We start from the raw sequence: 27,669 nt of genomic DNA, 5'->3' as shown, positions 1-27,669 counted from the left end.
TTTTTCACCAATCAAATAGGTGTAAAACCCTGTCTCAAGGCTTTAATATTTCATTTCCTTACTTATTAGTGAGGTGGAGCACCTCTTTATATGTTTATCATCCACTTGTGTTTCAATTTCTGTGAATGCCTGTTTGTATCTTTTGCCCTTTTTTTTTTTTCTATTGAGTTGTTTGCCTTTTTCATGTTGAGTAGCCTAAGTTTTTTTTTTTTTTTTTTTTGAGTGAAGTAAGTCTTTATTTCTAGGATAAATAACAAGAAGTAGGATTTCTAGATTATATGTCTAACTTTATATGAAACTACCAAACTGTTTTCCAGAGTGGGCTTATTGTTTTGCTTTCTCACCAACAATGTATTCCAGGTGCTTTGCATCTTCTCCAGAACTTGGTATTGTCAGAGTTTTTTTAGCCATTCTAAAAGGTACGTGGTGGTACCTTATTGCCATTTTAATTTGCATCACCAATAGCTAACGATGTTGAACATTGTGTATGTGCTTATTTGCCATCTGTGTATCTTCTTTGGTGAAGTGTCTGTTCAAGTCCTTTGCCCATTTTTTAGTTGGGTTGTTTCTTACAATTGAGTTCTGAGAATTCTTTATATATTCTGAATGAAAGTCCTTAAGTTCTTTAAGTATTATGAATGCTACGCCTTTGTAGGTTTTATGCTGTGAATATCTTCTTCTCAGATTATGCTTGCCTTTTCACTGTATAGAGTCTTTTGATGAACAGAAGTTATTTATTTTCATCTAGTTGAATTTATCAATATTTTCTTTCTTGTTTATGGATTTTGTGTCTTATTTAAGTAAGGTCATCAAGATGTCTCCACCATCTTTGAAAGATACAAATGCTCATTCATGATAAAAAGTCTCAGTAAACTAAGCATAGAGGAGATCTTCTTCAACTTGATAAAGAATATCTACAAAAGACTTACAGCTCACATCACACTTAATGGTGAGAAACTTGAAGTTTTCCACTAAAGTCAAGAACAAGGCAAATGTGTTCCCTCTCCCCACTGTTTTTCAACACAATATGGAAAGTCCTGGCTAAAGGTTAAGACTAGAAAAGGAAATAAAAGGGATACCTACTGAGAAGAAATAAACTGTTTTTGTTCACCGATGACATGATCATCTATGTAGAAAAACCCAAAGAACTGACAAAAAAAACTTCTGGAACTAATAAGCAATTATAGCAATGTTGCAGGACACAAGTCAATTGCTTTCCTGTATACCAGCAATGAACAAATGGAACTTGAAATTAAAAACACAATGCCATTTACATTTGACCCCTCCCAAATTAAATACTTAGGTATAAATCTAACAAAATATGTATAAAGTCTATACAAGAAAATCTTCAAAACTCGGATGAAAGATATTAAAGAAGAAGTAAAAAAATGGAGAGATGTTTCATGTTCATGGGTAGGAAAACTCAATATTGTCAGTTCTTCCCAACTTGATCTGTAGATTCAGTGCAATCCCAATCAAAATCCCATCAAGTTATTTTGTGGATATCAACGAACTGATTCTAAAGTTTATATGGAGACACAAAACAAAGAAAACAAAACAAAACAAACAAAAAAACCCCAGAATAGCCAACAGAATATTGAAGTAGAACAAAGTTGGAGGGCTGACACTACCTGACTTCAAGACTTACTGTAAAGTAAATCAACTATACCCTAATAAAAATTATTTTTAGAAAAAGACTTAACTGTAAAGCTACAGTAATCAAGACAATGTGGTATTAGCAAAGGAATAGACAAATGAAAGAATGGAATAGAATAGAGACCAGAAACGGCCATGCATAGATATAGCCACCTCGTCTTTAGATGTGGCACAGAGGATTTTTATGGCAATGAAACTACTCGATATGGTACTGTAATGGTGGATATATGTCATTACACGTTTGTCCACATCCACAGAATGTAAAACACCAAGAGGGAACCCTAATGTAGACTGTGGACTTTGGGTGATGATTATGTGTCAATGTAGGGTCATCAATTCTAATGAATGTACCACTCTGGGGGAAGATGTTGATAATAGAGGAGGCTATACATGAGTTGGGGCAGGAGATATATGGGAAATCTCTGTACCTTCCTCTCAATTTTGCTGTGAACCTAAAACTTCTCTAGAAAATGAGCTATTTTTTAAAACAGATGCAAAATTCTGTCTTTCTTAAGTCTTTAGTATATGATGTGAGGATGGGATCAATTTAATTATTTATTCAATGTAATCATTTTCCATATGGATAAGCAATTGTCCCGGCACCATTTATTACACAATCTTCACTTTCCCCAGTTATTTGCAAGACCACCTCTGTCATAGATCAAGTAGAATCTCTCTTAAGTTGCATCTGTCATTGTCTTTACCTAAGCCGTTACAACACAATCCATGACTTTACAGTAAGTCATACCTGGTAGAGCAAGTCTCTCACCTTTTGCTTCTTTTTCTTACAAGGTACTTTGACTATCTTAGCCTCTTGGTTTTCCAAGTAAACCTTGGAATCAACTTGTCAAGTTCAAGTAAAACCCCAGAATTTCTCTGACCACATGAATCCATTTGGAGAGAATTCATACCATGATGATGTTAAGCCTTCCTAACCATGTTCATGGTATTTCTTTCTTTTAATTTGGGTCTTCTCTAATTGATTTCAATAAGGTTTGATCATTTTTCTCCATAAAAGCCTTACACATCTTTTGTTAGATTTATCCTAGGTACTTTACAGTATTTCTTCCTAATGTAAATTATATGCTAATAGTGTGGTTTTTGTCTAAAAATTAATTTTGTCTGATATTAATGTATCCATCCCAGCTCTCTTCTGGCTAATATTGGCTTAATGTATCTTTTTTCCTTTTTTTTTTTAAAACTTCATCTTTCCTGGATCCTTGTATTTTAGGTTCATCTCTTATAAATAGCATGGAGCTGGATTTTATTTCTTTATCTAGTCCAAAACTCTCTTTTAACTAGTAACATTATTTATATTTATTTTGATTATTTATATATTTGAGTTTGTTTTTACCATTTGCTTTTTAGTTTTTAGTTGTCTATTTTTTTTATGTTGCCTTTTTCTCTGTAATTGCCTTTTTGAATGGAATTATCCATTCTTTTAAAAAATTATTGCATTTTCTCCATGTATAGAAATTTATGAACTCCATTTCTATTCTTTTGGTGAATACTTTTACATTTCTAGAATTAAACATTATCTTAATTCTCTCTTCAATTGAAGACCTCATAACATTTTAACTCTCATTACCTCTCCCAGTTTACATTCTGCTCTTTTTTTTAATCTCACAATTTTGATATTTTTATAAACTTTTTTTTATACAGACAGTATTTTTTAGATTTACCAAAATATTTACCATGTTATTTGTTCACCATTTTTTCTTGCATCCAGATGATTCTGACATTAGTTATCTTCTTCTTAAAGTATGTCTTTAGAAGTTGCCTTAGTGAAAGTGTGTTGGTTTTAAAATATCAGTTTTTCTTCACCTGAAAATGTTTTTATTAAAATATAATGTTTTATGTACACAATTCTAAGTTAATAGTTATTTTTTCAAGATACTTTGAAGATATTATTCAACTCTCTTCTGGATTTCATTACTGCTGTTGTGAAGTCTACTTTCAATCTATTGATAATTATTATTCTTTTATAGGTGACCTGACTTTTCTTCTTTCTGGATACCTTTAAGATCTGTTTGTCTTTGGTATTCTTAACCACAGTGAGATGTGTGCGTGTGTATGTGTGTGTGTGTGTATGCAGAGAAGGGAATTCTTGGCAATTTCCCTTACTTTTCACATCTCAGCAATGGTTTGAAAAGTATATTCTAACCATGATCCAGTTGTTTTATAAGGGGAAGGTCCTTCAGAGTACTGTTTGTACTGTTTGTGTGATTCTTCATATATGCACAACACTGTGTGTGCATGTTTGTGTAGTATAAACCTCTGGGTGCACACATCACTCTATGCACACATCTGTGTGTGTGTGTCTTTTCCTAGTTCAAGCGTAACCTCTCCAGGTCCGGGGATTTTCTTTCTGTTTCTCACTACCTCCTGACAACCTACCAGTACTTACTCCCATGGTCAGGGTCAGTCTGACTGCCTTCTGGTGTCCACACTGGTGGGAAAAAGAAGAACGCTGGGGAGAGCAGTAGTGGGCCAGGCACTGCCTCACCATGTCCCCCTGTCCTCCCCATCTGTCTCTTCCGCAGCTCTGCCCCCAAGGACTGCACATCCTTTAGCATCAGTGCTTCCCCAGGAGTGGTCGTGGATGTTGCCCACTGCCCTCCAGCCAAGAAGAGTCTCACAGGTTCCTCCAAGTGGCCCCTGGGCCCTGGGCTGGAGGTGAGCCTGAAGATGAGAGCTGCCAGCGACAGCACAGGTGACCGGAAGGTGAGTGTGGCAGCTGTGGGCTGGGATGTGTAGGAGGAGGTCAGCAGGTCATAACAGGTCAGCCACTCAATCGACCTAGAGCCCCAGCCCTCTGCAGGCTCTGGGGAGAATCAGTTCTTTGTCTCTCCCAGCTTCTGGTGGCTGCTGGTATTGCTAGACTTGTGGCTGCATCGCTCCAATCTCTGCCTCTGTGGTCCATTACCTCCTCCTCAACCTGTCAAATCTCCCTCTGCCTCACTCTTATAAGGACACTTGTCATTGGATTTAAGACCTGTCTGAATAATACAGGACGATCTCATTTCAAGATCCTTGATTACATCTGCAAAGATCTTTTTTTTCCAAATAGGGTCACATTCACAGGATCCAGGGAATAGGATGTGGGCATATCTTTTGGGGAATCACCATTCAACCCACTGTAGCCGCATTGACTATAGATGGACTCAACAGGACCCTCCAGGATTCCCACAGGGATCTGGGATAACAACCACTTGTTCCCAGCAGGACAGGCCAAGTAGGATACCTCCTGGGGCAGAGGTGTTGCCTGCTGTTAAGAATACGGACCTTGGGCATCAAAGCCGGTCAGCAAGGGTGCAATCAGAGGAAGCTTCCTGGGAGAAGTGGCAAGCTGATGGATGGTATCAGTGACCTGCTTAAGAGAGGAAAAGAGGAGCGAGAGCTCTACACAGAGGATGTGGCCCGTGTGCACACTCTGGATAAGAGAGGGTGAGGTGTGTGTTGGGGAAGCTGAGGAAGAGCTGTATGGAAAGAAAGGAAGGTAGACGGGAAGGCGAGGGAGAGAGGGAGCCAGTATTAGAGGGTTTGGCATCAGAGACCTCATTCTCTTAGGACAACAGGAAGCCAATGAAAACCTTTCATCCAGGAGTAACAAGACCACATATGTATGTTAGAAAGACCCACTGGCTGCAGTGTGGTGAGTCAGTTAGATCCAGGCAGCAGACTGGGGGCTGGGCAACCAGTCAGGAGGCTGATGCCGTGGTCCAGATGCAAGGTGACAGTGGCTGTGACATTTCCCTGGATTCCCATTATCTGCAGGACAGGTCGAGACACCTCAGTGCGACCCTCAGGAGCTCCCCTTCTTCTGGTGGCAGCTCTTTGGTTTTGCTTTGGGGAACCCCCCTCCGCCATCTTGCTTAGAAGTGTGGTTCCTGACACTCTGCCCTCCTCTGGCCAGGCTGGGCCAATCAGATGGGTTCTTCCTGGATTTTTAACCTTGGGCAGTGGGAGTTGGTGTTGCCACTCTCCCTCCAACGCCTCTTCCACCACATCCCCATCTGCTGAACTCCTGCTCCCCTTCCAAGATCTACCTCAAAGGGTACCTCCCTGACACCATGCAGGCAGAGGAAGCCCCTGCCTCCCTGGTCTCCCAAAGGACCCTCTTCTATACATCATAGTCACTTGAGTGTTTTGCTCCCCTTCCACTCCCACCAGTTGGGGTGTTCCTAACAGGCTGGGAGCCTGATCCTTGTCTCCTCAGCACCCTGCTGGCACATAGCAGGCCAGTTAGTGTTTGTTGAATGACTAAGGGAAATCATTAGTGGTTTGTTCCTGTCCTTTAGGTTCAGATTTCATACTATGGACCCGAGACCACTCCAGCTGAAGCCCTGTTCTACGTCACCGGGGTCGGTAAGTGACGCCAGGGATCTTGGAGCACCACCCCTATCTGTCCACACACACACACCCATGCAAGGCATCTCTTCAGGAGAAACTACACCCTGAAGCTTACTTTAGACTGAGCAGAGAAAAGGATAATTTCTAGCCAGTCATGCATCTGGTAGTTCATAAGTATTCCTTCCCCAGTCAGCGAACCCCGAATAGAGCTGGGGAGAGAGGGCGTGTGCAGGAAGCTTCAATTACATCTCAATATTTTATTTCTCAGCTTAGGAAGTGGTACATGGATTTTCAACATATGAGTCTCTATACCTTTTTGAAACCTCAAATATTTATGAGAAAAAGTAGATGATAAGACTGTTTTACACAATAATAGAGACCAGTGTTCCCCAAATTCCATTATTTACATCCCATCTTCACCATTTTTGCCACATCAGTGACCTGCTTGTACTCATATTTATTTAGCATTCTTCTTTAAATAAAGTACATTTTTAACTTGACCTCATCTGGGGCAATAATATCATAATATTATTATTACTATTTAAACATGCATTAAATATATGAACAGCATGTGAAAGCTTCAGGTTTCTTTTCATTAATGAATTTCATTCATTTATTTCATTAATACACATTTTCATAATAATAATTGTTATTGTTGTTGTTATTATTATATAGCACTTACTCTATGCCAGGCAGGGTGCCAAGACTTTACATTTAAACCTTACAACAATCCAATGAAATTGGCACTATTATTACCACATTTTACAGATGAAGAAACTGAGGTACAAGAGGTAAAGGGACTTGCCCAAGATTACACAGCTGGTTAGCAAAGGAGCCAGGAAGTTCTGGCCACCAAGCACTATGCTCTATGGCCCGACATTGATACATGGCTATGGATATGTTTAAAAGGTCATCTAGGTCAATCTCATTCTGTGAGCTCACAAGGTCGCTACACGATGTCATTGGAATGCTCGTATAGTCATGCGTTCTGATGAGAGGGGAAGGATTCAGAAGCGAACGTATGCTTTCTCAGCCATGCCATTTGGACAGAGCAGGGTATGTTTGGGGCTGTGGTTTGTCCCCAGTGCAGTCACACTACACAGAACGAAGAGCCAGGTGGGGCTGGAATAACCACTGTGTCCCCTACCCCAAAGTCACTGGGGGCTGGAGTTGGGGCCAGAGGCCTTTGAGAGCCTGGCAAGGTGTCCTTGCAGGGGCTTCATACCATACATCCATTGGGGTGGCCAGGAACTCTTTCTGAGACCCCCGGGGGTGGCCAGACAGGCAGGGTCTGGTTGGCATCACAGCTGTGGCAGGTCCTCCATGAGAGGGGAATGCGTGTGGTTAGAAGCCCTGGCTCTGCTGTCAGAATTGCTGCCAGACTTCTTCTTGGGAGACATGGGGGTGTCTTAGAACCTGTGTCTCCTCTGAACCGGTGAGAAAGAAGCCTTTGTGCAGATAGGTCTCCTGGGGCAAGGATTGTCCATCTGGGACCAGACTGAGTGCTTCCAACTTGCACCCTCGCTAACCCTCTCCTCTTACTCCCCGGGATTTCAGAAATCTCCTTGAGCGCGGACTTCACTCGCACTGGCAAAATGAAGTCCACCGGAGGCAGGAAGGACCAGGTACGGCTCGACCTTGTCCGGCACCCCAAATGCTCCCGTAACTCCACTGGGTTCTCCTAGCGCGCCCCCTGGTGGTGATGAGGTGAACAGCGGTCTGTCTCATGTATCCATGTTAATAGTAAAAGAAACACAAATTTAAGAAGAACAGGAAAAAAAAAAGAAAATTAAAATCACGAATACCATTACCGTTTTGGTTTACATATCCTGCAAAACTAGATTTTCACGATTGTGGGTTCAGAGAATGTGTTGTCCCACAAACTGGAAACTAAACTCACCCAGTTCATGCACAGCAGAGAGAAAATTTGCAGGCAGGTCTCAACTCTGACTCAGAAATCCCCTATACTATGGGGAATTCCCTGGCGGTCCAGTGGTTAGGACTCCACACTTTCACTGCAGGGGACACGGGTTCGATCCCTGGTCTGGGAAATACGATCCCGCAAGCGCAAAGCGCGGCCAAAAAAAAAAAAAAATCCCCTATACTAGACTTTAGCGACCAGTGAGAGAGGTTCACATGGGGTGAATAATAGAGAAAAGAGGCAGGGGGTGGAGGAGGGAAGGAGCCAGGTGGGGGAAGGGAATGTATGTTGCAGAAATATAGGGTGGTGTGGTATGCAGGTGATGAATCGTCTTAACTGGGGTCCATGGATAAACCTCAGGGTGTCCCTGAAACCCCAAAGCTGTCTGCACATTTTTGTGCTGGTGTGCACTTTTTTATTTTATTTGATTGATTGATTGATTGATTGATTGATTATTATTTTGGCCACACTGCGTGGCTTGCTGGATCTTAGTTCCCCGGCCGGGTAGTGAAAGCACCGAGTCCTAACTGGACCGCCAGGGAATTCCCCATATGCGGGTGTGCACTTTAGGATGATATGACCTGTCAAAAATTAAGATTCCTTTGTGGGGTCAGTCAAAAGTGGGGGGAAGAATTACAGCTCTGGGAGTGGAATTCATCCTTGGGTCCCTCCCAAAATGCAGTCATTCCCCGGGGGAGAATGCTCTCCTACAAACAGAAGATGTCATCACTATTAGATTCCCGCTGGGAGGGGCTGCTCAATTTGCTTTCATCTTTGGGCAGACAGTAACCGGCTGCTAAGAATAGTGCCCACACTTTGGTGAACGAGTAATTAAGAGTTCTCAGAAGAGGAGCTATTTAGATTTGAATCGAGACACAAATATTTAGCTCAGTTTGGTTTGCTAATCCAACAGTTTTTAAAAGCTGTTGAAATCAATTTTACTGTCTTGGGCTCCTTTTTTTAAGTGGATGAATGGAATTTGTTTATGACTTTTGGGGCAGGCAAAAATCCACTCTTGGGACCAAAAAATTACCTGATGTGGGAACAAAATGTGTAAATCACACAAGGGTATCGAGGTGCTAGGGCAAGGTGGCTGGGCTTTCCCAGGAGTTGGAGGGACATACACAGGATCCTAAGTGTGCCCCATCTCTGCTGGGTGTCCACAGAGGACCTGGACCTGGGGCCCTCATGGGCAGGGCGCCATCCTGCTTGTGAACTGTGACAGAGACAGTCCCATATCTCCCACTATGGACTGCAAGGATGACCAGCTTGACAGCAAAGGTAAAGACCCCCCAAGAACCAATGGGAATAGAGCTTTGCCTTTTTGTGAAGCCTTTTGTCCTGAGCCTTGTAACAACCCTCAGAAACCAGGGTTATTGGAAGCGTGTTCTTGTTAGCATGCTCGTTATGTAGGTGAAGGAATGGACAGGGGTCCTGAGAGGGCAAGTAACCTGCCCAAGGTCACACAGCAGCCAGGGAAGAGCTGGGAGCAATGCTGAATCTCCCAATGCCTCCTCCAGGGCCCAGCTTCCATCCCCAGCCTGTTGACCAACCCAAACCTCTGCTCTTGGGTCAAACCTGGGGCCCAAAATAATTCAAAATGAAAGCCTGACTAGAGCCCCAAATTCACGTCAGAGCAGCCCTGAGCCCCTGCCATAGGCTGGGCACAGCTCGGACCAGTTCAGAATTCTTAACTCACTTGATCCTTCAGCTCAAGTTTCAGAAGTATGTATGGTCCTCACCCCCACTTTACAGATGGAAAAACTGAGGTATGGGGAAGTTAAGCAATTTGCTCTGGGTCACACAGCTAGTAAGTCATAGGCTCAGGATTTGAACCCAGGCATCCCAACACCAGGGCAGGTTTAGGGACACAAGTTGGGCGCAGGGTCCCTGCTGGCACACCTCTGAGGCATGGCCAGGGTGGAAGACCTGCACGGGTGGAAGACCTGCACTGGAGGAGGGCACTGAGGGGGGCGGGATCATTTGGCCAGGGCAGCAGCTGCCGCCTTCTTGGGGAGTTGCTAGACTGGCCTAGAAATGGATGCATTTTAAAGTTGCGTGGAGTTGGCCTGGCCTGATGCCAGGGAGCAGCTTCTACATGGCGCCTGGCACACAGTAATAATCAAACAGCCCGCATGTACCCTCCCAGGATGCCGGGCGCTGTAATATGCACTTTACACATGTGACTGCACCCTTCCTTCCGTGTGGGCTCTGCGCTTAGCCCTGTGTTTTTACGAGGAAGCAGAGGCACGGAGAGCTGAAATACCTCCCCAGGCTCACACAGATCCAGGGTTCAAACCCCGCCCACTCCAGTGCCCTTGACCATGTGACTCTTGTCCAGCCTCTGACTCTCGTCCAGCTTCAATCTCCCCAAGCCTTTGCCGGCCACTATTCAGGTTGGCTCACTTCCCACGCAGGCCCCGTGGAGAAACCTTTCCACTCATTCACCCCACAAATAATTATTGAGCACCTGCCTTGTGCTAGGCATTGTTCTAGATGCTTCTCGGAGCTGGGAACAGAGCAACAAACAAGATAAATGTAATTTCTGCTTTGGCGAGCTTACATCCTAAGCTCATCCTAGTGGGAGAGGACCAAAACCTTGAATTCCTTTAATTCTAAAATGAAAAATATTGTTTAAATACTGGAAAGAGCATAAGGAAAATAAAGCCAGGTGACGTGATGAAGGGTGGTCTTGGTGAGGGGGGCGTAGTCTCAGGGGCCTGCGTCTCAGGCCACACCCTTCTCATTCCAGACCTGAAGGACATGTCCTTGGTGACCCTGAGCACGAAGACCCCCAGGGACTTCTTCAGCAAGCACCGGCTGGTGCTCCACGTGGCCAAATCCGAGATGGACAAAGTCAGGGTGTTTCGAGCCAATGGTGAGTCGCCCTTGGCCGTCACCTTGGTGTTCCCTTCCCACCCCAGCCAATGGGACTCAGCCCCTTCACACACACTTCAGTGAATAATTCCCGAGCACCTACCCTGTGCCAGGTTCTAAGAACCGAGGATGCAGCAGTGAGCAAGATGGACATCTCTGCCCATTACCTTGTAGAAAGGGCACAGACAAAATGCAGGCAAACAAGATGATGTCTGGTGCTGGATGAGCACTGAGAAGGAAATGACCTCCCTCCCAAGGACTCTTGTAGTTGTTCTCTGTGTGTCTGTCTCTGTCACACACACACACACACACACACACAGGACTGTTGTTTACAGAGGTTTTTGAATCCAAGCTGACTGCACATAATAATTGTAATATGTAGTAATTTGTTCTCCAACAACCTGCTGATCAGAGACATCAGTAACTTCTCAGTGGCTTGTGAGCACCTGCCACTGAGTGCTGGGCTCGGTTCTAGGCACAGGGCACGGAGCAAAGAACAAAACAAAGTCCCTGCCTTCATGTCACTTTCATCTCAGCGGGTTGAGAGCAATGATATGTAAAATCATTAAATAAAGTGTCTAGTGCCTCAGACGGCATTAAATGCTACACAGAAGGATGCAACAGCGAAGAGGAAGAGAACGAGGGGTGTGGGGAAGGGGGGCCGGGGAAGGCTTCCCCCAGAAGGTGTCATTGAGCAGACGGAGGTGTGGGAACACCCAGGGGAAGGGCACTCCTGGCAGAGGGAACCACAAGTGCAAAGGCCCTGAAGTGGGATGTGCCCATGGGCTTGAGGAATGTAGGGAGGCCGGCTCAGCTGGAGTACATCATGCAAGGGTTAAGCGGGGGATGAGGGTGGAGAAGAAAGGCCAGAGGGGAAGGGGCTGGGTCAGGGAGGCAGGAAATGACTGTGGCTTCTAGTTTGTGGGAGGTGGGGGGCCATCTGAGGGCTGTGCAGAGGCGCAACTTGATCTGACTTCCATTCAAACCACAGCGATTAGACTGACATTGGTTTGGCCACAAACCAACTCCTTGCCTCTGTGGAGGTATCACCTCCTCCAGGAAGCCTTCCCTGACCTTCCAGAACTTACTACTATCTGTAATTGTGACTGTCTTTGCTCCTCCCTACTTACCCAGGAGATTGTGCCCTCCCTGGGGACCAGGACAGTGACTGTCGCCCTGGTCTTTCCAGGTGTCAGCTGAGAGCAGGTGATAGGGAGTGAATGGATGGATGAATGAATGAATGAACTATAATGTATATTGGACTTTCTGTAAAGTTGTGAATGACTCAGGCACCCTCATCACTCCATTCCTGGACCTCCATCGGGAGGGTGAGGGCGGGGCCTTTAGTCCCTTCCTCCTAAGGGGAGGCTCCTGCTAGATCCAGCTGTGAGGGGTCCTTAGGGGTGAGATGTCATGGCCTTGGGAAGGCATCACACACCAAGAAGACAAGGTCTCAGAAGTAGGGACGCAGACCTGAGCCTCCCCTGCTCTCTCCCAGCAGACAAACAGCCCTCCAGGTACGGCATGATCCTGGGGCCACAGCACCCCTCTCACCCCCTGGAGCTCCAGGGTGGCCATCACAGCACAGACTTCTATGTGGAGGGCCTGGCTTTCCCAGACGCCAGCTTCCCAGGGCTCATTTCCCTCAATGTCTCCCTGCTGGACACGTCCAACCCGGTAGGCCAAGAGGGGGGATCTGGGCTTCCAGGCTCTGGCCCAGCTGGGGAGGGGGCTCCAAACAGCCACTGGGAAGCAGTAGGTGTTGGGCCCTGACTGCTGTGACAGTTCCTCCCCTGCCCCTCCCCCTGCAGGAGCTCCCCAAGGCCCTGGTTTTCCATGACAGCATGGTCTTCCATGTGGCCCACTGGATCATGACCCCCAATACTCAGTCCCCAAAGGAGGTGTATGTGTGCAGGTGAGGGGCCCTGGAGGGCTGAGGGCAGGGCACAGACACATCCCCAGGGAGAGCCCTGGACCAGTAGCCCATCATGCACTTGCTGTGTAAATGGGGAAAAGGTGATATCTGTGCTATGGCTTGCTGAGGGCTGAGGCTTGTTAAGAACCATAAAAAGGTCGGGAAAATCATTATTGGTGGTGTTTTCGTGTCACTATCCTGCCCTGAGGCAGGCCAAGGGCTGCTTTAGCTCCTGGGGGCCTCTAGAGTTTGCCAGACCTGGAAGATGAGAACCCTGAGTCCCTGGGTGAGGCCTCCAGGGCTCCTCAGAAGGCAGCCTGTGAGCCTTCTGCACCAGAAACCCCTGGGCACTCATTTAAAATGCACGTTCCGGGCCAACCTCTGAACTGCTGGGTCTCGACTCTGGGGACGGGACGGGGCCCAGCTGTGTTTTCACAAGTTGCCGGGGGAGGCTCGGCATCCCTCCCGCAGTCTGAGAGCCCCTGCTAACCATGCAGGGTCACAGGGGGACCTTCCCCTCTCCTCTTCCCATTGCTTTGGGGCAGAAGGGGTGAGAATGTAACCCCGTGGTCAGGACGCAGGCTGGAAGCCAGCAAGGCCTGGGTTCAAATCCAGATGGCGTGACCTTGACCTCTGACCTCCTCATTCTGTCTCCTCCTTGGTGGAAGGCTGCCCGCTAGTTCCCATCCTGGGCTGTTACCAGAGTTCAGTGAGCTAAGCTTGCTAAGAGCAGAGAGACAGGGTGAGCTGCGGTCTCTGTCCAGGCTCCAGGTGTCTTGGAGCTCCCGCTGTGCCCCTCCCCCACTCCACCCAGCCCTGAGTTCCTGCTCCATCCCTAGAGACACCCCAGGAGTCCAGCTTGCCCCCTTGGAGGCCAGCCAAGGCCACTGGCTGCTGAATCAAGGGCACTAAGGAGATTGTTCTTTCTGTTCTTTCTAGGTTATTTGAAAATGAGGATTTCCTGAAGTCAGTGGCTGCTCTGGCCAAGAAAGCCAGGTGCAAGCTGATGGTCTGTGCCAAGGAGGAGAGCATGAATGACCGGTGGATGCAGGTGCGTGGCCCGGGCACACAGGAGGCGCATCCCTGAGGGTCAAGGGACATGGGGACCTGGGCTCCTAGGGCTCGGCCGAGCACCTGGCTGGCCACCCTTCCTCAGACAGGCAGGGAGTTAGGAGCCTCTGAGGGTCCTCGCAGACGGAGGGCTCAGGCAAGTGACTCCACTGACATCTACTGCGGCCACATCATGCCCGCCGTGGTCACCAAGATGACCACCTTCCTGCTTGAAAGGTCTCAGACAACTTCAGGAAATTGAGGAAATGCTGCAAAGGTCAGGAGGCTGGAGCTCAACCATTCTCCCTAGCAGCCTCCCTCCAAGCCAGCCTTCCCGGGCTCGGCCACCAGGCCAGGCCACACCCCTGCTCCAGCACTTTCCATGGCTCCCATCTCCTCCTTCTCAGCTTGCCTCTCAATCTGTCCCACACCGGCCACACTGGATCACCATTCCGTCTCTGTGCCAGGCTCCCCCTCCACCCCGTCGTGCCACGAGCCCCCTGAGGGCAGAGAGGGAGTCTCATTCAGCTCAGCTCCCAGAACCTGGCTATGGGTGGTGCCAGTGGGCAGTTGGCGGGCTGACCGAGCCTCCGTGCCTCTCCTTCCATGCTGCCCGCCCTGCTCCCACCCCATCCCATAGCCCTGCTCCTTCTCTCCAGCCGCCCTCCCCATTCCCACCCCCACGTCCAAATCAGTCCTGTCCAATCCCAGCTCGAATCCCCTCCATAAATGTCCTCAATCCCTCCAGCGGGAATTCATTCCTCTTTCTTCTAAACCTCCAAATAATACCCTCTCTTCCTTTCTCATCCTTCCATCTGTGTTAAATCAGGTTGAACCAGAAGAAATGGCTGATATGCCACCATTTTTACCTCCAAGAATGGCAATTTCGGATGGTTCAGCTAATAGTGATGTGTCCAACATCACGCCTGCCTCCTAAAATACAGGCAGGATGTGTACTCGATTCATTTCTGCGCCCTCCCCGTCTCTGCCCCATGGGCTCGGCTGGGGCCTCACCTGCCCTCCTTTGGGGCAGAGCTGCCTCTGCCCTCCAGCCTCAGCTCAGCAATGCTCTTTCTTTCTTTTTTTTTTTTTTTAAACATCTTTATTGAAGTATAATTGCTTTACAATGGTGTGCTAGCTTCTGCTTTACAACAAAGTGAATCAGTTACACATATACATATGTTGCCATATCTCTTCCCTCTTGCATCTCCCTCCCTCCCACCCTCCCTATCCCACCCCTCTAGGTGGTCACAAAGCACCGAGCTGATCTCCCTGTGCTATGCGGCTGCTTCCCACTAGTTATCTATTTTACATTTGGTAGTGTATATATGTCCATGACACTCTCTCACCCTGTCACATCTCACCCCTCCCCCTCCCCATATCCTCAAGTCCATTCTCTAGTAGGTCTGTGTCTTTATTCCCATCTTGCCACTAGGTTCTTCATGACCTCTTTTTTTTTTTTTTTTTTTTTTTTTTTTCCCTTAGATTCCATATATATGTGTTAGCATACTGTATTTGTTTAGCAATGCTCTTTCTCTTTTTTTAAAATTAATTTTTATTGGAGTATAGTTGCTTTACAATGTTGTGTTAGTTTCTGCTGTACAGCAAAGTGAATCAGTTACACATATACATATATCTTCTCTTTCTTAGATTCCCTTCCCTTTTAGGTCACCACAGAGCATTGAGTAGAGTTCCCTGTGCTATGAAGTAGGTTCTTTTTAAGAACTCTCCTCTGACCCGTCCCAGCTGAATCAGGAGTCCCTCCTCCGTGTTCCCGAAGACCCCTCACCTCCCTCCCATCACCTCCTAGCACCGGGTGGTGAGTGCCCAGCTCCTGGATCTCCCCTCGAGGACAGGCTTGTACACCATGGGTCTCTGGCATCTGGCCTGGCACTCACCAGGAGCGAGAGTGAAGGGCACGCCATTGATTCCACTACACGTTTGTTCAAATACAGGACAGTAAGCTCTGCTTTCCCGGAGCCCCTCCTCTGGAGTTGAATGTCCCACGTGCGTTTGCTCTTGACTGCAAGGGGGAGAGTGTGGATGGTTCCCCACCCCCATCCCTGCGCTGGGGGTTGAGACCCAGGCAGCGCGTGTAACAGCCTCCCCTCCACTCGCTCTTCACAGGATGAGATGGAGATCGGCTACATCCAAGCCCCACACAAAACGCTGCCCGTGGTCTTTGACTCCCCAAGGAACAGAGGCCTGAAGGATTTCCCCATCAAATGCATGCTGGTACGTACTAGGCGGGGATGGGCACCAGCGCTGAATCCCTTGCCTTGAGGCCTCCCTCCTCATTTTCTGTCTCCCACCCCCGCCTGCTGCTGAGCATCCTGCAGGTGTGCGTCCTGCCCAAGCAGCCATCACACAGGTGGCCAGGGCATTTCTGTTATGTGATGAGATCTGGCTCTTCCTTTCCCAAAGCCCTTTCTGGCCATGAGCTCACTTTGTCCTCAGGAAAACCCTGCCAAGGACATAAGTCCTCCCCACAGATGCTCTTGGGACTTCCCTGGCGGTCCAATGGATAAGACTTCACGCTTCCACTGCAGGGGGCATGGTTTCGATCCCTGGTCGGAGAGCTAAGATCCCACATACTGTGCAATGTGGCCAAAAAAAAAAAAAAGATGCTCTTGCTGGAAGGTGGGGGTAGGGCCAGGACCAGAACCTTCCCCAATGTCCAGCTGGAGGCTCTGTCTTTTGGGTGGGAGTCTGGTCTTTGGGGGGCTCCCTCTGGGACATGGGGGTGTTCAGGATCAGGGTGGTCATTTCCTCGGTGTGACTTTATCAGCCAAGGTCTCTACATGTGTTTGGGGGGTGGGGCGAGGGTGACATATTAGTGAGTCATGCTTGACTAACCTGGCAGTTTCGGGCAAACTCAGCAGAGAATAATAATAATAATAGCAATAATAATGGTTACATTTATTGAGCACGCGTTCTGTGGCAGTCACAGGGCTAAATTCTTACATGAGCTGACTCATTTAATCTAACAACCTCTAAGGCAGATGCTGTCACTAGGCCCATTTTATAGATGAAGAAACTGAGGCTCAGAGAGGTGAAGTAGCTTTCCCGAGGTCACACAAAAAGAGAGTGAAGCTAGAATTCAAACTGGGCCATGAGCACCCTGCTCCCTGCTTTCCCAGTAAGACCCCAGGCCTGCGATCTGAGCCTGGACAGCCCCCTAACCTCAGGCACCAGGGAAAACAAAGGAAAGAGTGCGGGGTGCAAGGTTTGCTGTGGTGAATGGCTTTCCAAGGAGCACCCTGTGCCCCAAAGGGAAAGGAAGCGGCCCTGCCCACGCAGGAGGCTTTGAAAGGAAACTTGAGTTTAACTCGCTTGTTCTCCTGTGCTGAGTGGTGCCAATGAGGGGATTTAGTTGGGGTCACTGGTGTCTCTCTGCCACAGAATCAGGTTAATCCTGTTTCAGGAGCAACAGGATGAATTTGCCAGCTGCGCTGAGACTTTGGCCCTTCTCGCTGATTTCAGTCCTATTGTGTTCAGTGGCCATGTCTCCAAGAGTGAGGAAGGCTAGGTTCTCTGACGTCACAAGCCAGCTGCCAGGCAGACAGACAGACACCGCAGCACAGGTGTCCTCACCCAACCCACAGACAGCCTCGGAAGAGGGGGGCTGTGACGGTCTCTTAGCCACGCTCGTCTGGGGTATTCAAATCACTCAGGAAAAGAATTGGGATCAAAGTCAAACTCCTCGAAAAGGGAACCCTCTTGCACTGTTGGTGGGAATGTAAATTGATGCAGCCACTATGGAAAACAGTATGGAGGTTCCTTAAAAAACTAAAAATAGAACTACCATATGACCCAGCAATCCCACTACTGGGCATATACCCTGAGAAAACCATAATTCAAAAAGAGTCATGTACCACAGCATTCATTGCAGCTCTATTTACAATAGCCAGGACATGGAAGCAACCTAAGTGTCCATCGACAGATGAATGGATAAAGAAGATGTGGCACATATATACAATGGAATATTACTCAGCCATAAAGAGAAACGAAATTGAGTTATTTGTAGTGAGGTGGATGGACCTAGAGTCTGTCATACAGAGTGAAGTAAATCAGAAAGAGAAAAACAAATACCGTATGCTAACACATATATATGGAATCTAAAAAACAACAACAAAAAAAGGATCTGAAGAACCTAGGGGCAGGACAGGAATAAAGATGCAGACGTAGAGAATGGACTTGAGACATGGGGAGGGAAAAGGGTAAGCTGGGATGAAGTGAGAGAGTAGCATTGACATATATACGCTACCAAATGTAAAATAGATAGCTAGTGGGAAGCAGCCGCATAGCACAGGGAGATCAGCTCGGTGCTTTGTGACCACCTAGAGGGTTGGGATAGGGAGGGTGGGAGGGAGACGCAAGAGGGAGGAGATATGGGGATATATGTATACATATAGCTGATTCACTTTGTTATACAGCAGAAACTAACACACCTTTGTAAAGCAATTACACTCCAATAAAGATGTTAAAAAAAAAAGTCAAACTCCTCACCAGGCAACGGCCCCATCTGCTTCTCCAACCCCGTCATGGGCCACTTTCCCTGTCCCTCACCTGGCTCCAGCCCCACTGGCCTCCTTCTTGTTCTTCAAATGTACCCAACTTGTGCTTGCCCCAGGGCCTTTTCGTATGCTGTTCCCGCTTCCCGGTTAGCTTCCCGGTTCACATGTCTGGCTGCTTCTCCACCTTCAGGTCTCAGCTTCAATGCCCTCCTTAGTGAGGCCATCCTGGTACTGAAGGACACATCCATGCCCCTGGCATTCTCCACTGTAGCACTGCTGGTTCCTTCTGGAGTCTCTGTTATAAATCACTGGACTGTTTACTTTCCATCCTCTGTCTCCCTGCTAGACTGGAAGTACCACAAGGGCAGGGCCTGGGCCGTAGTGCCCGTCACTGTACACCAGGCACTTAGCACGCAGCTTACACGTGGTGGGTGTTCTCCCACAAGACAACGTCAGTACATTTTAAACCGGTCAGTGGAACACCAGTAGCACTTGCCATAAGTAGAAGCGTTGAACCTTGAAGTTAAACAGAATGAAAACAAAAGAGTGCTATTAAATCCAGCTCCACACAAATGACTGCAAAAACTCTGAACCAGGTTTCGCCCTCCGCTTGTTAAGACGGGAGGTTAGCGGGTGTTAAGGATGGATTTGCATCACCCACTCTGGGACTTTCATCTTTGATGAACCAGAAAGACTGGAGGAGAACTTGGACACATTCTAAGCCTGTGCTGGAATCTGTAGCAAGTAGCGCATGTGAGCATCTCCTGCACATCTTGCTCTGGGTTGGGGGGGACCCTTCTCCAGACCATGGATACCGCTTCATTTGCCTGCAGAAATCCAAGCCTGCAGCCTAGGTAGCTTTCTTCTCATGGCGACAGCCAGGGCAGTGACTTGGATGAATTTGCTATTCATTCATCAAACGTTCTTTGAGCACATACTCCGTGTCCAGCTCTGTTCTAGGCACTTGGAATCTATTGGTGAGCAATGCCAAGGCCCCTGCCCTCATGGAGCTGACATTCTAGCCCAGAGAGATAGACAAGGAACAATATGTTTAATGAATAAATACATTACATTATATGTTGGGAGGTGAAATCAAGTACTACAGAAAAAGAAAGAGCAGAATCAAGGGGCTCACAGGTACCAGAGTGGTGGGGGGATTGGATTGCCATTTTAAATAAAATGGTCAGGGGAGGCCTCTTTGAGAAGCTGACACTGGAGCAAAAACTGGAAAGAGGTGAAGAAGTTGACTCTACAGACGTCTCGGTGAAGAGTGTTCTAGGCGGTGGAACAGCCAGTGCAAAGGCCCTGAGGCAGGGCATGCCTGGCACGTTCACAGAATAGCGAGGAGGCCTGAAGGGGTGGAGCTGAGTGAGCAAGAGGCAAAGTGGTAGGAGAGGCAGAGAGGTGATGGGAATGAGGTGTAGTGGGGAGACGGATCCTGTGAGCTTCTTGGCCATCGTAAGGGCATTTGTTTAGAATCTGAGAAACTGGGGAATCATTGCAGAGTCTTAAACAGAGGATGATTATGATCTGATTGATGTTATTAAAGAGAACCTCTGGCTGCCCACTGAGAATGGACAGCAGCGGGGCAAGGGTGGGAGCAGGGAGAGTGGGGATGAGGCTGGTGCTGTAACTGGTGAAAGATGATGGGGTTGCAGACCAGGGGAGCAGGGGAGGGGGTGAGAAACGGCCAGATTTGGGATATGCTTTGAGGACAGAGCCAATAGGATTTCCTGATGCTGTGAGGGAGTGACAAGCCTAGGTGACTTCAGGTTTTGACCCTTGTGAGAGGCAGGTGTCATCCCTTGAGATGGGAGGACTGAGGGAGGAACAGGGGACAAGGGGCTGGGAAGCGGGGATCAGCAGTTCTGTTTGGGGCAAATGTGAGATATTTAGTCAACATCCAAGTGGGATGTTGCACCACATGTACGGCGTTTGGGAGGGAAATGCAGACTGAGATATAAACGTGGGCATGGTCAGCACGTGGATGGTATTTCATGAGACTGGGTGAGATCATCAAAGGAGGGAGTGAATCAAGGCCCGGGTCTGGGGCCCCCAGTACACAGGAGGCTGAGAGGGAGGAATGGCCGAAGCCAAGTGCAGAAAGTGTGGGAGGGACGTGGGGGTGACCAGCTGACTCGGATGCTGCTAATGGACAAGGAAGCCTGGGCACTGCCCATTGGGTTTAGCTGTGTGACCACGAAGACCTCGAGGGAGCAGTGTTGATGGCCCAGCCGGGGAGGAAGTCAGGTTGGCATGGGTTTTAGAGAGAAAGGGAGGATTTGGAAATGATGGTTTTTAGACTTATGCTATCACAGACCTCCTTGAGACTAGTCATCTTCCCAGAAAAACGCACCCAAGCTCACTATTTGGAATCTGTTTTCAGGGAGTCTGTGGCCCCCATGAAGCCCCAGGGTACAGACCATCGACTTGTAGGAAGCAGAGTTACAGGTGCAGTAAGTAGACCGAATGATGGCTCCTCAAATGTGGCCTAATCCCCAGAACCAGATGCTGTCTTACATGGCAACAGGGGCTTTGCAGATGTGATTAAGTTAGGGATCTTGAGATGGGGATTCTCAGGATCTGGGTGGGCTCTATGTAATCACAACCCTCCTTGTGAGAGGGAGGAAGGCGGGTTGCGGTGGGAAAAGGCATGTGATGAGAGCAACAGAGGTTGGAGTGATGGGCATTGAAGAGATGGAAGAAGAAGCGACCAGCCAACGTGGCCACTAGAAGCTGAAAAAGGAAAGAAAATGGATTCTCTGCCAGAGCCTCCAAAAGGAACCAACATGCCACCCCTTGATTTTAGCCCAGTGAAACTGATTTCAGACTTCTGACCTCAGAACCGTCAGAGATAAATGTGTGTTGTTTGAAGCCACTAATTGGGTTACAGCAGCAGCTGGAAACTAATACGGGGGTGAGAGGTGTGTCACCTGCCCAGTCTTCTCATGAAGATGGAGATGTCACAGCCATTTGGGGAGGTTCATTCCAGCCCGAGGTCAGGATGCAGCCCCATTGGACCAAGACAGCCTGTTGTAGAGACAGTTCAAATCCCAGTCCTGCAAACTGGCTGTGGAACCTGAAGAGCCACACACCACTCTGACCTTAGTTTCTGCTCTGAAAATGAGGATAAAAACGAGATCTTGCAGATTCATTATTACACCCGAGTTAAGGTTAATGAAGCTGCGGGTGCCCATTAGGGACTCTTACAAATCCTGGTCCCTTTTCTTGCGCCCCTGACTCAGCTTTCCTTCAATATTCCACACATAATAATGAGACCTGCTCCGAACCAGCTGCTGAAAGGTTACTCCCTGTGACCAGGTTAATCTTTAAACCTGGACCCCACCCTCTCTTCACCCAGGGACTAAGTTCTCTAACTCTTGGCACTGCTTCTCCCATCTCAGGGTCCAGATTTTGGCTACATGACTCGAGTGCCCCAAACAGGGAGAGTTACTGACCTCGACTCCTTTGGGAACCTGGAAGTGAGCCCCCCCGGTGACAGTCGGGGAGAAGGAATACCCGCTGGGCAGGATTCTCACTGGGGACAGCGGTTACCCCAGGTAAGGAGGGGAGGGGGGGAGAGGGCTGGCCAGGACCCAGGGATGCTGGGGAAAAGCAGAGGCCAGAGCAGAAGCCTTCCCTACTTGCTCCCAGACCAAGAAGGCTCAACAAACTTGAGGGGGTATGAGAGCGATCAAAATACACAGCAAGGAATACCTGCTGAGGAGCCCAACAGTTCCAAGCTCAAATTCCAGCTCTGCCACTTACACACTTTTGGTAGGTAAATATTTACTGAGCACCTACTATGTGCACGGCACTGTGCTAGGAGCTAGGAAGGAATGTAGCCGTGAACATGACAGATAAGTCCCTGCCACTATTCTAGTGGGGGAGACACATAATAGAAAAGCAAACAAATAAGATAATTTCAAACAGTGAAGAGAGCACAAAAGAGAGGGGCAGAGGAAGAGTGGGAACTATGTTAAGGTGACCGGGGAGGGCCTCTCTGGGGAGGGGGCTTTTGAGCTGAGGTCTGATGACAAGGAGGACATGGCTGCATGGACATCTGGGGTGGAGGGTTCCTGGCAGACGAAAGAGCATGGGCAAAGACCCTGTGGCAGGAATAGCTTAGTGCAGGGGTCCCCAACACCCGGCCACGGACTGGTACCTGTCCGAGGCCTGTTAGGAACTGGGCCGCACAGCAGGAGGTGAGCGGCGGGAGAGTGAGCAAGTGAAGCTTCATCTGTATGTACAGCCGCTCCCCATCGCTCGCATTACCGCCTGAGCTCTGCCTCCTGTCAGCACTATGGTGAGTTGTACAATTATCTCATTATATATTACGATGTAATCATAATAGAAATAAAGTGCACAATAAATGTAATGCACTTGAATCATCCTGAAGCCATCTCCCGCCACCCCCCATCCCTGTCCATGGAAAAATTGTCTTCCACGAAACCGGTCCCTGGTGTCAAAAAGGTTGGAGACCTCTGGCTTAGTGGGTTCAAGCAGGCCAGAGTGGCTAAAACAGACTGAGCAAGAGAAAGAGCAAAGGGCTAGATCACAAAGGACCTTGGAGGTCAGAGCAAGAGGAAAACTGATGTCCCCAAGGGCACACAGCTAATAAGAGTTCACCGACTCAGTGGGACCAGCTCCAGACCCCACGTTTACTCACAACACCAGCATCTAGGCTGAGTCAACAGGAAGTGCTTTCTGAAGCTAAGCTCTGGTCCTACTTACCTTACTGACTCCATGCCTCAGTTTTCCCCGACAAAACTGGGGTGACAATTTCTAAATTTCTCAGATGTTAGGAGATATAATAATAATAAAAAAAGGCATCCCAGGGTCCTGAATCCCTTCCCTGAAGGAGAACCTTGACCCCTTCGCCAAGTCCCAGTCCCGCAGAGACTTCCTTGTTAATCCCCACCCTTGTTGGCTCCCCCACCCCCATCTCCCCATAACCCCTTTAACCCCGCATTGGCAGCAAGGAAAGCCAGGAGATGCACCAGGACCTGCAGGATTTCCTCAGTGCCCAGCAGGTGCAGGCCCCCATGAAACTCTACTCCGACTGGCTGTCTGTGGGCCACGTGGATGAGTTCGTGAGCTTCGTTCCAGTGCACAAGAAGGTGCAGTCTGGGGGGCTGCCTGGAGGAAGCCACATGCCTCCTTCTTGGGTTTCCAAACACAGCTCTGCCTCTGCCTGGGGGTGACTGACCTTACCTTCCTGACTCTGTTTTTCCCTCACCCCCAGGAGGAGGCATGTAAGAGGTGGCCTGCCCAGGTCCAAGCCCACACTCCCCGTACCCTCAGCAGAGCCTTCCTCCTTAGGAGACCCAGGGGCAAAGCTAACCTCTGATCCCAGGGTTTCTGCCTCCAGGGCTTCCGGCTGCTCCTGGCCAGCCCCAGGTCCTGCTACAAACTGTTCCAGGAGCGGATGAAGGACGGCCATGGGGAGGCTCTGCTGTTCCAAGGGGTCAAGAGTAGGTTGGCCGTGCCTGTTCTTTTACCTGGGAAACTTCCTCTGCCTTCACATGGTCTCCTATTGCCAGACGGAATCATTCAGGCAACAGACATCTTCTGAGCAGCCACTGAGCACCAGGCTTTGTGCTAAGTGCTGGGAATGCTGTATGAACAGGGCAGAATAGCTCCCTGCCCTCAGGACCCACAGTCCGGGGCAAAGTGAGTGAAGGAAACAACTAAACACAGGGGCATTGAGGGGTGTCTGGGAGGAGCTCAAGGAAAGCTTCCTGGAGGAGGCGAAGATCAAGCATGAGCGTGAGAGATGAGCAGGAGTTGGCCAGGCAAATGGGGCAGTGGGATGGGAGGAAGAGAGATATTCCAGACAGAAGGAACAGCAAAGGCGCAGAGGCAGGAGAACTCAAGATGTGTTTGAGGACCTGAAGAAAGTTTAGTCTGGGTGGAGCACAGAATGAAATATGTTTTTCAGTGAAGTCCACAGACACTGGCCAGAGTCAGAGGTTGAAGTCACCATGGCTGAGAGTTTTCACCTAATATCTGTATATGTCCTGTGGCATCAGGCAATGGTCAGACCTCTGTTTGCCCCTCCGGAAACGGGATCCCTTTGGAGATAAGAGAATTTAAGGGAGCAAAGGTAACACTCTTAATGAGAACTTACCCTGGTAGATTATTTTGTTAAAGTCATCTGCCTCCCAGATGCTCATAATAAACCTATATGTTAGGAATCATTGCTGCCCCCATTTTATAGATGGGAAAACTGAGTCCCGACTGGACCTGCTGGGAAGAGCAAAATGGACCTCTGAATTCATCTGCTTTTTTTCTTTTCTTTTTCTCCATGACAGACAAAACCCAGCAGAAAATAAAGGACATTCTGTCAAACGAGAAACTGAGAGAACATAATTCATATGTGGAGGTACTAGCCTGGTTGCCCAGGAAATGCCATACCCTGGGCAGACCTGACACCCCCACCCCCACCTCCAGCCCCCTTCCCTGAGGTTAGAGGCCCAAGGCAGAGCCTTCCACAGGCTCTGTGATGAACAGCCCTGGGATTTAGGTCAATGTATGTGTGAGAGAGAGAAAGAGAGAGAGGAGACCTCGGTCACCACTACAGGAACACACACAAGGTGATGCATGGAAGAGAGAGAATTGGCAAAGCTGGAGTTGGAGAAAGATGGGGGAAACTCTCAGAAACAGAGGGACAGGGGCAGGAGAGAGGCCAAGCGTTGGAGTGACCGGAAAGGCAGGGACACAGAAGCAGAAACAAGAGGTAGAGGGACTGAGCAAAGGGAGGGAAGGAGGGAGGAAAAGGAGGTGCCCATCACAGCCTTCCTGACCCTGTCCCTGGTCCTTCCCCTGGCCGGCCTTGGCCCCACCTGTCCCTCCCCCACGGCAGTCCCCGCCCCGCCCCGTGCTAGCCCCACCCCACCCACCGCCGTCCCCTCCTCCCGCCCCCCCAGAAATACATCGACCTGAGCCGGGAGGTGCTGAAGCGGGAGCTGGGCCTGACGGAGCGGGACATCGTGGACATCCCCCAGCTCTTCAAGCTCCAGAAAGGCTTCGAAGGGACCCTCAAGGCTGAAGCCTTTTTCCCGAACATGGTGAGGAAGTGACCTTCTGAGTAGCCTTAAGTCAGAGAGGCCAGCTGGGCACTGGGTCCAGGAGGCTTGGTTGTCTCCTCACCCGTTGGGGTTTGCACGGCCCTATCCGCCTTACAGAGGCTTTAGGCAACCACCTGGGGGTCAAAGACTATCATCGCCCCCACTTTACGGATGATGCCCAGGGAGACCAGGTCCCTGGCAAGAGGTGGGATTCGGAGCTGGGATTCAGAGCCTGGGGTCTGGCTGAACTGCCCGCTGTGGACTTCCGGTGGCGGGTGAGGTAGGAATAGGGCAGGTTTTGGTGGGGGAGACAAGCAACAAGCAAGATGCTCTCAGGTCGAATTAAGTACCATGAAGGGAATAAAGGTGGGGCACCTTTTCAGACTGGTCCAGGAAGGCCTCTCTGAGGAGGTTAGGCTGGCACTGCCTGGGCGAAGTGGGACTCACCTGTCTGAAGGTGAACTTGAGGGAGATCCACTTTTGTCGAGAACTTTTAACTGATCCCAGCACCATCTTGAAGTCATCTAGTATATATTTCCCATCCCTCTGCCCTCTTGCTCTGTCTCTTCCAAGAATACCCAAAGGCCAGGCAGAAACCTCACCCAATACTACTGGGGTCCTTCAGCCCTCTCTCCTGCTGCAGCTGCGGATTACAGTTCGGGGAAGAGCCAGTAGTCCCTGGCACAGCGGTCCTCAAACTGGGTCCTCCAGGGCCCTGGGGTTCCAAGGTAGGACCTCAAATGCAGTGGTTTAGATTTTTTCTGTTCATGCATTGAAGTGCTGCAGAAGATTTTGTTTAGAATAAACCTTCCTTGGCTAAAACGAGACAGGAGGGGGCACCCTCCTCTTAACCCCCGGAATAAAATTGGCCCCAAGCATTTCATTTTTTCTCCAGTTTAGCCCAGCCAGGCAAGAAAGCCGATGCCGACGGCTGGGGGATGAGGCATCTCAGATGAAGTAATCAGCTATGCTGAGGGCCGACTTGGTACCTCCACTGTGCGAGGCCCCAGAGGGAGCTGGAGCCTGAGCCATGACTCTCCCAGGAGCCCCGTGATGGGAGGTGGGGGCGTGGGCCTGGGCGTGGAACAGGCGGAGAAACGAAGAGTGCCAGGCACTCGGCACAGGCTGCATCTGAGCAGCGAGATGCCCCTTCAGTGACTCATAAGCCCTGGTGACTGACTCCGTGCTTACTACGAGCTGGCACAGACTCTGCATACAGGTTCTTATCCAATTGTCATAGCAATGGAAATGTGTTTGGGCTCTTTTTGCTGATGGGGCTCAGAGAGGCGAAGTGACTTGCCTAAGGCCACATAGCTGTATAATAGTAGTGCTGGGATTCAAATCCATGTTGGCCTGGAGCCAAAATCCTCATCCTTTCACCTCACCAGGCCACCTGCCAATATAATGGAGGAAACATAGTCATTTACATAAGGTACAACATATGGAAAGTGCCCCAAAATAGGTAGACACTTATTCACCAGATCATATCAACAGATATTTATTAAGCGCCTACTCTGTGCCAGGCACTGTGCTGGGAGCTATGGAAACACAGAGGAGGATGACTAATTCACAGGCAGCTTCACGGAGGCGGTGGTACTTGAGCTGGGCCTTGAGTAATCGAGTTTGCCAGAGGGTGGCAGTGGGGAAGGAGAGAACAGTGTTAAGAATGTGGACCCCGGAGTCTGACAGAATTGAGTATAAGTCCTAGACTCGCTGGGTGGCCTTAAGTAGCTCACGTTACAGGTCTGGGCCTCAGTTTGCTCATCTGTGAAGTGGGGCTGTTATTTCCAAAGGTCAGAAGAGGAAGGGGGCACTCAGATGGTGCTGCAGGCTGCACGCTGCTGCCCCTGACCTGGGCTCCCGCTTCTTTGCAGGTGAACATGCTGGTGCTGGGGAAGCACTTGGGCATCCCCAAACCCTTTGGGCCCATCATCAATGGCCGCTGCTGCCTGGAGGAGAAGGTGCGGTCCCTGCTGGAGCCGCTGGGCCTCCACTGCACCTTCATCGATGACTTCTACACCTACCATGTTCAGCACGGGGACGTGCACTGCGGCACCAACGTGCGCCAGCAGCCCTTCTCCTTCAAGTGGTGGTGCATGGTGCCCTGAGCCCATCCCCCCCCCCACCAAGCTCCTGGCCAGAGGCTCTGGTCCCCTGCAGTGAGGCACAGCAAGAGCTCTTGGGGACATTTTGGCTCCCGGGGCGGGGTGGGGGATCACCCTCTGGGCAGTGGCTTGATTCCTTCCCCTGTGCCCCAGCCCCTGGAATCCTCATCGAGGACCCCCACATGGTCGTGGCATTGAAAACTCA

At 49.1% G+C, this 27,669-nt stretch overlaps 1 protein-coding gene across 1 annotated transcript in view; it reads left to right on the top strand.

Annotated features, from left to right (window-relative positions):
* The window catches only part of LOC133087258 (protein-arginine deiminase type-4-like), a 45,457-nt gene extending 17,990 nt beyond the window's left edge, over positions 1-27,467 (top strand). Inside the window, 17 exon segments of the mRNA XM_061184084.1 lie at positions 3,988-4,070; positions 4,200-4,380; positions 5,958-6,024; positions 7,567-7,634; positions 9,097-9,211; positions 10,683-10,808; positions 12,306-12,484; positions 12,619-12,722; positions 13,662-13,773; positions 15,900-16,007; positions 21,694-21,777; positions 21,779-21,849; positions 23,268-23,409; positions 23,661-23,763; positions 24,604-24,674; positions 25,219-25,359; positions 27,234-27,467. Of these exon segments, the coding sequence (XP_061040067.1) occupies positions 3,988-4,070; positions 4,200-4,380; positions 5,958-6,024; positions 7,567-7,634; positions 9,097-9,211; positions 10,683-10,808; positions 12,306-12,484; positions 12,619-12,722; positions 13,662-13,773; positions 15,900-16,007; positions 21,694-21,777; positions 21,779-21,849; positions 23,268-23,409; positions 23,661-23,763; positions 24,604-24,674; positions 25,219-25,359; positions 27,234-27,467 (1,989 nt within the window).
* The last annotated feature ends 202 nt before the right edge of the window (positions 27,468-27,669 follow it).

This window comes from Eubalaena glacialis, chromosome 3 (genome assembly GCF_028564815.1).
Source record: "Eubalaena glacialis isolate mEubGla1 chromosome 3, mEubGla1.1.hap2.+ XY, whole genome shotgun sequence".
Lineage (NCBI taxonomy): Eukaryota > Metazoa > Chordata > Mammalia > Artiodactyla > Balaenidae > Eubalaena > Eubalaena glacialis.
The sequence above is the reverse complement of the archived record's forward strand: the minus strand, read 5'-3'. Positions and strand labels throughout refer to the sequence as shown.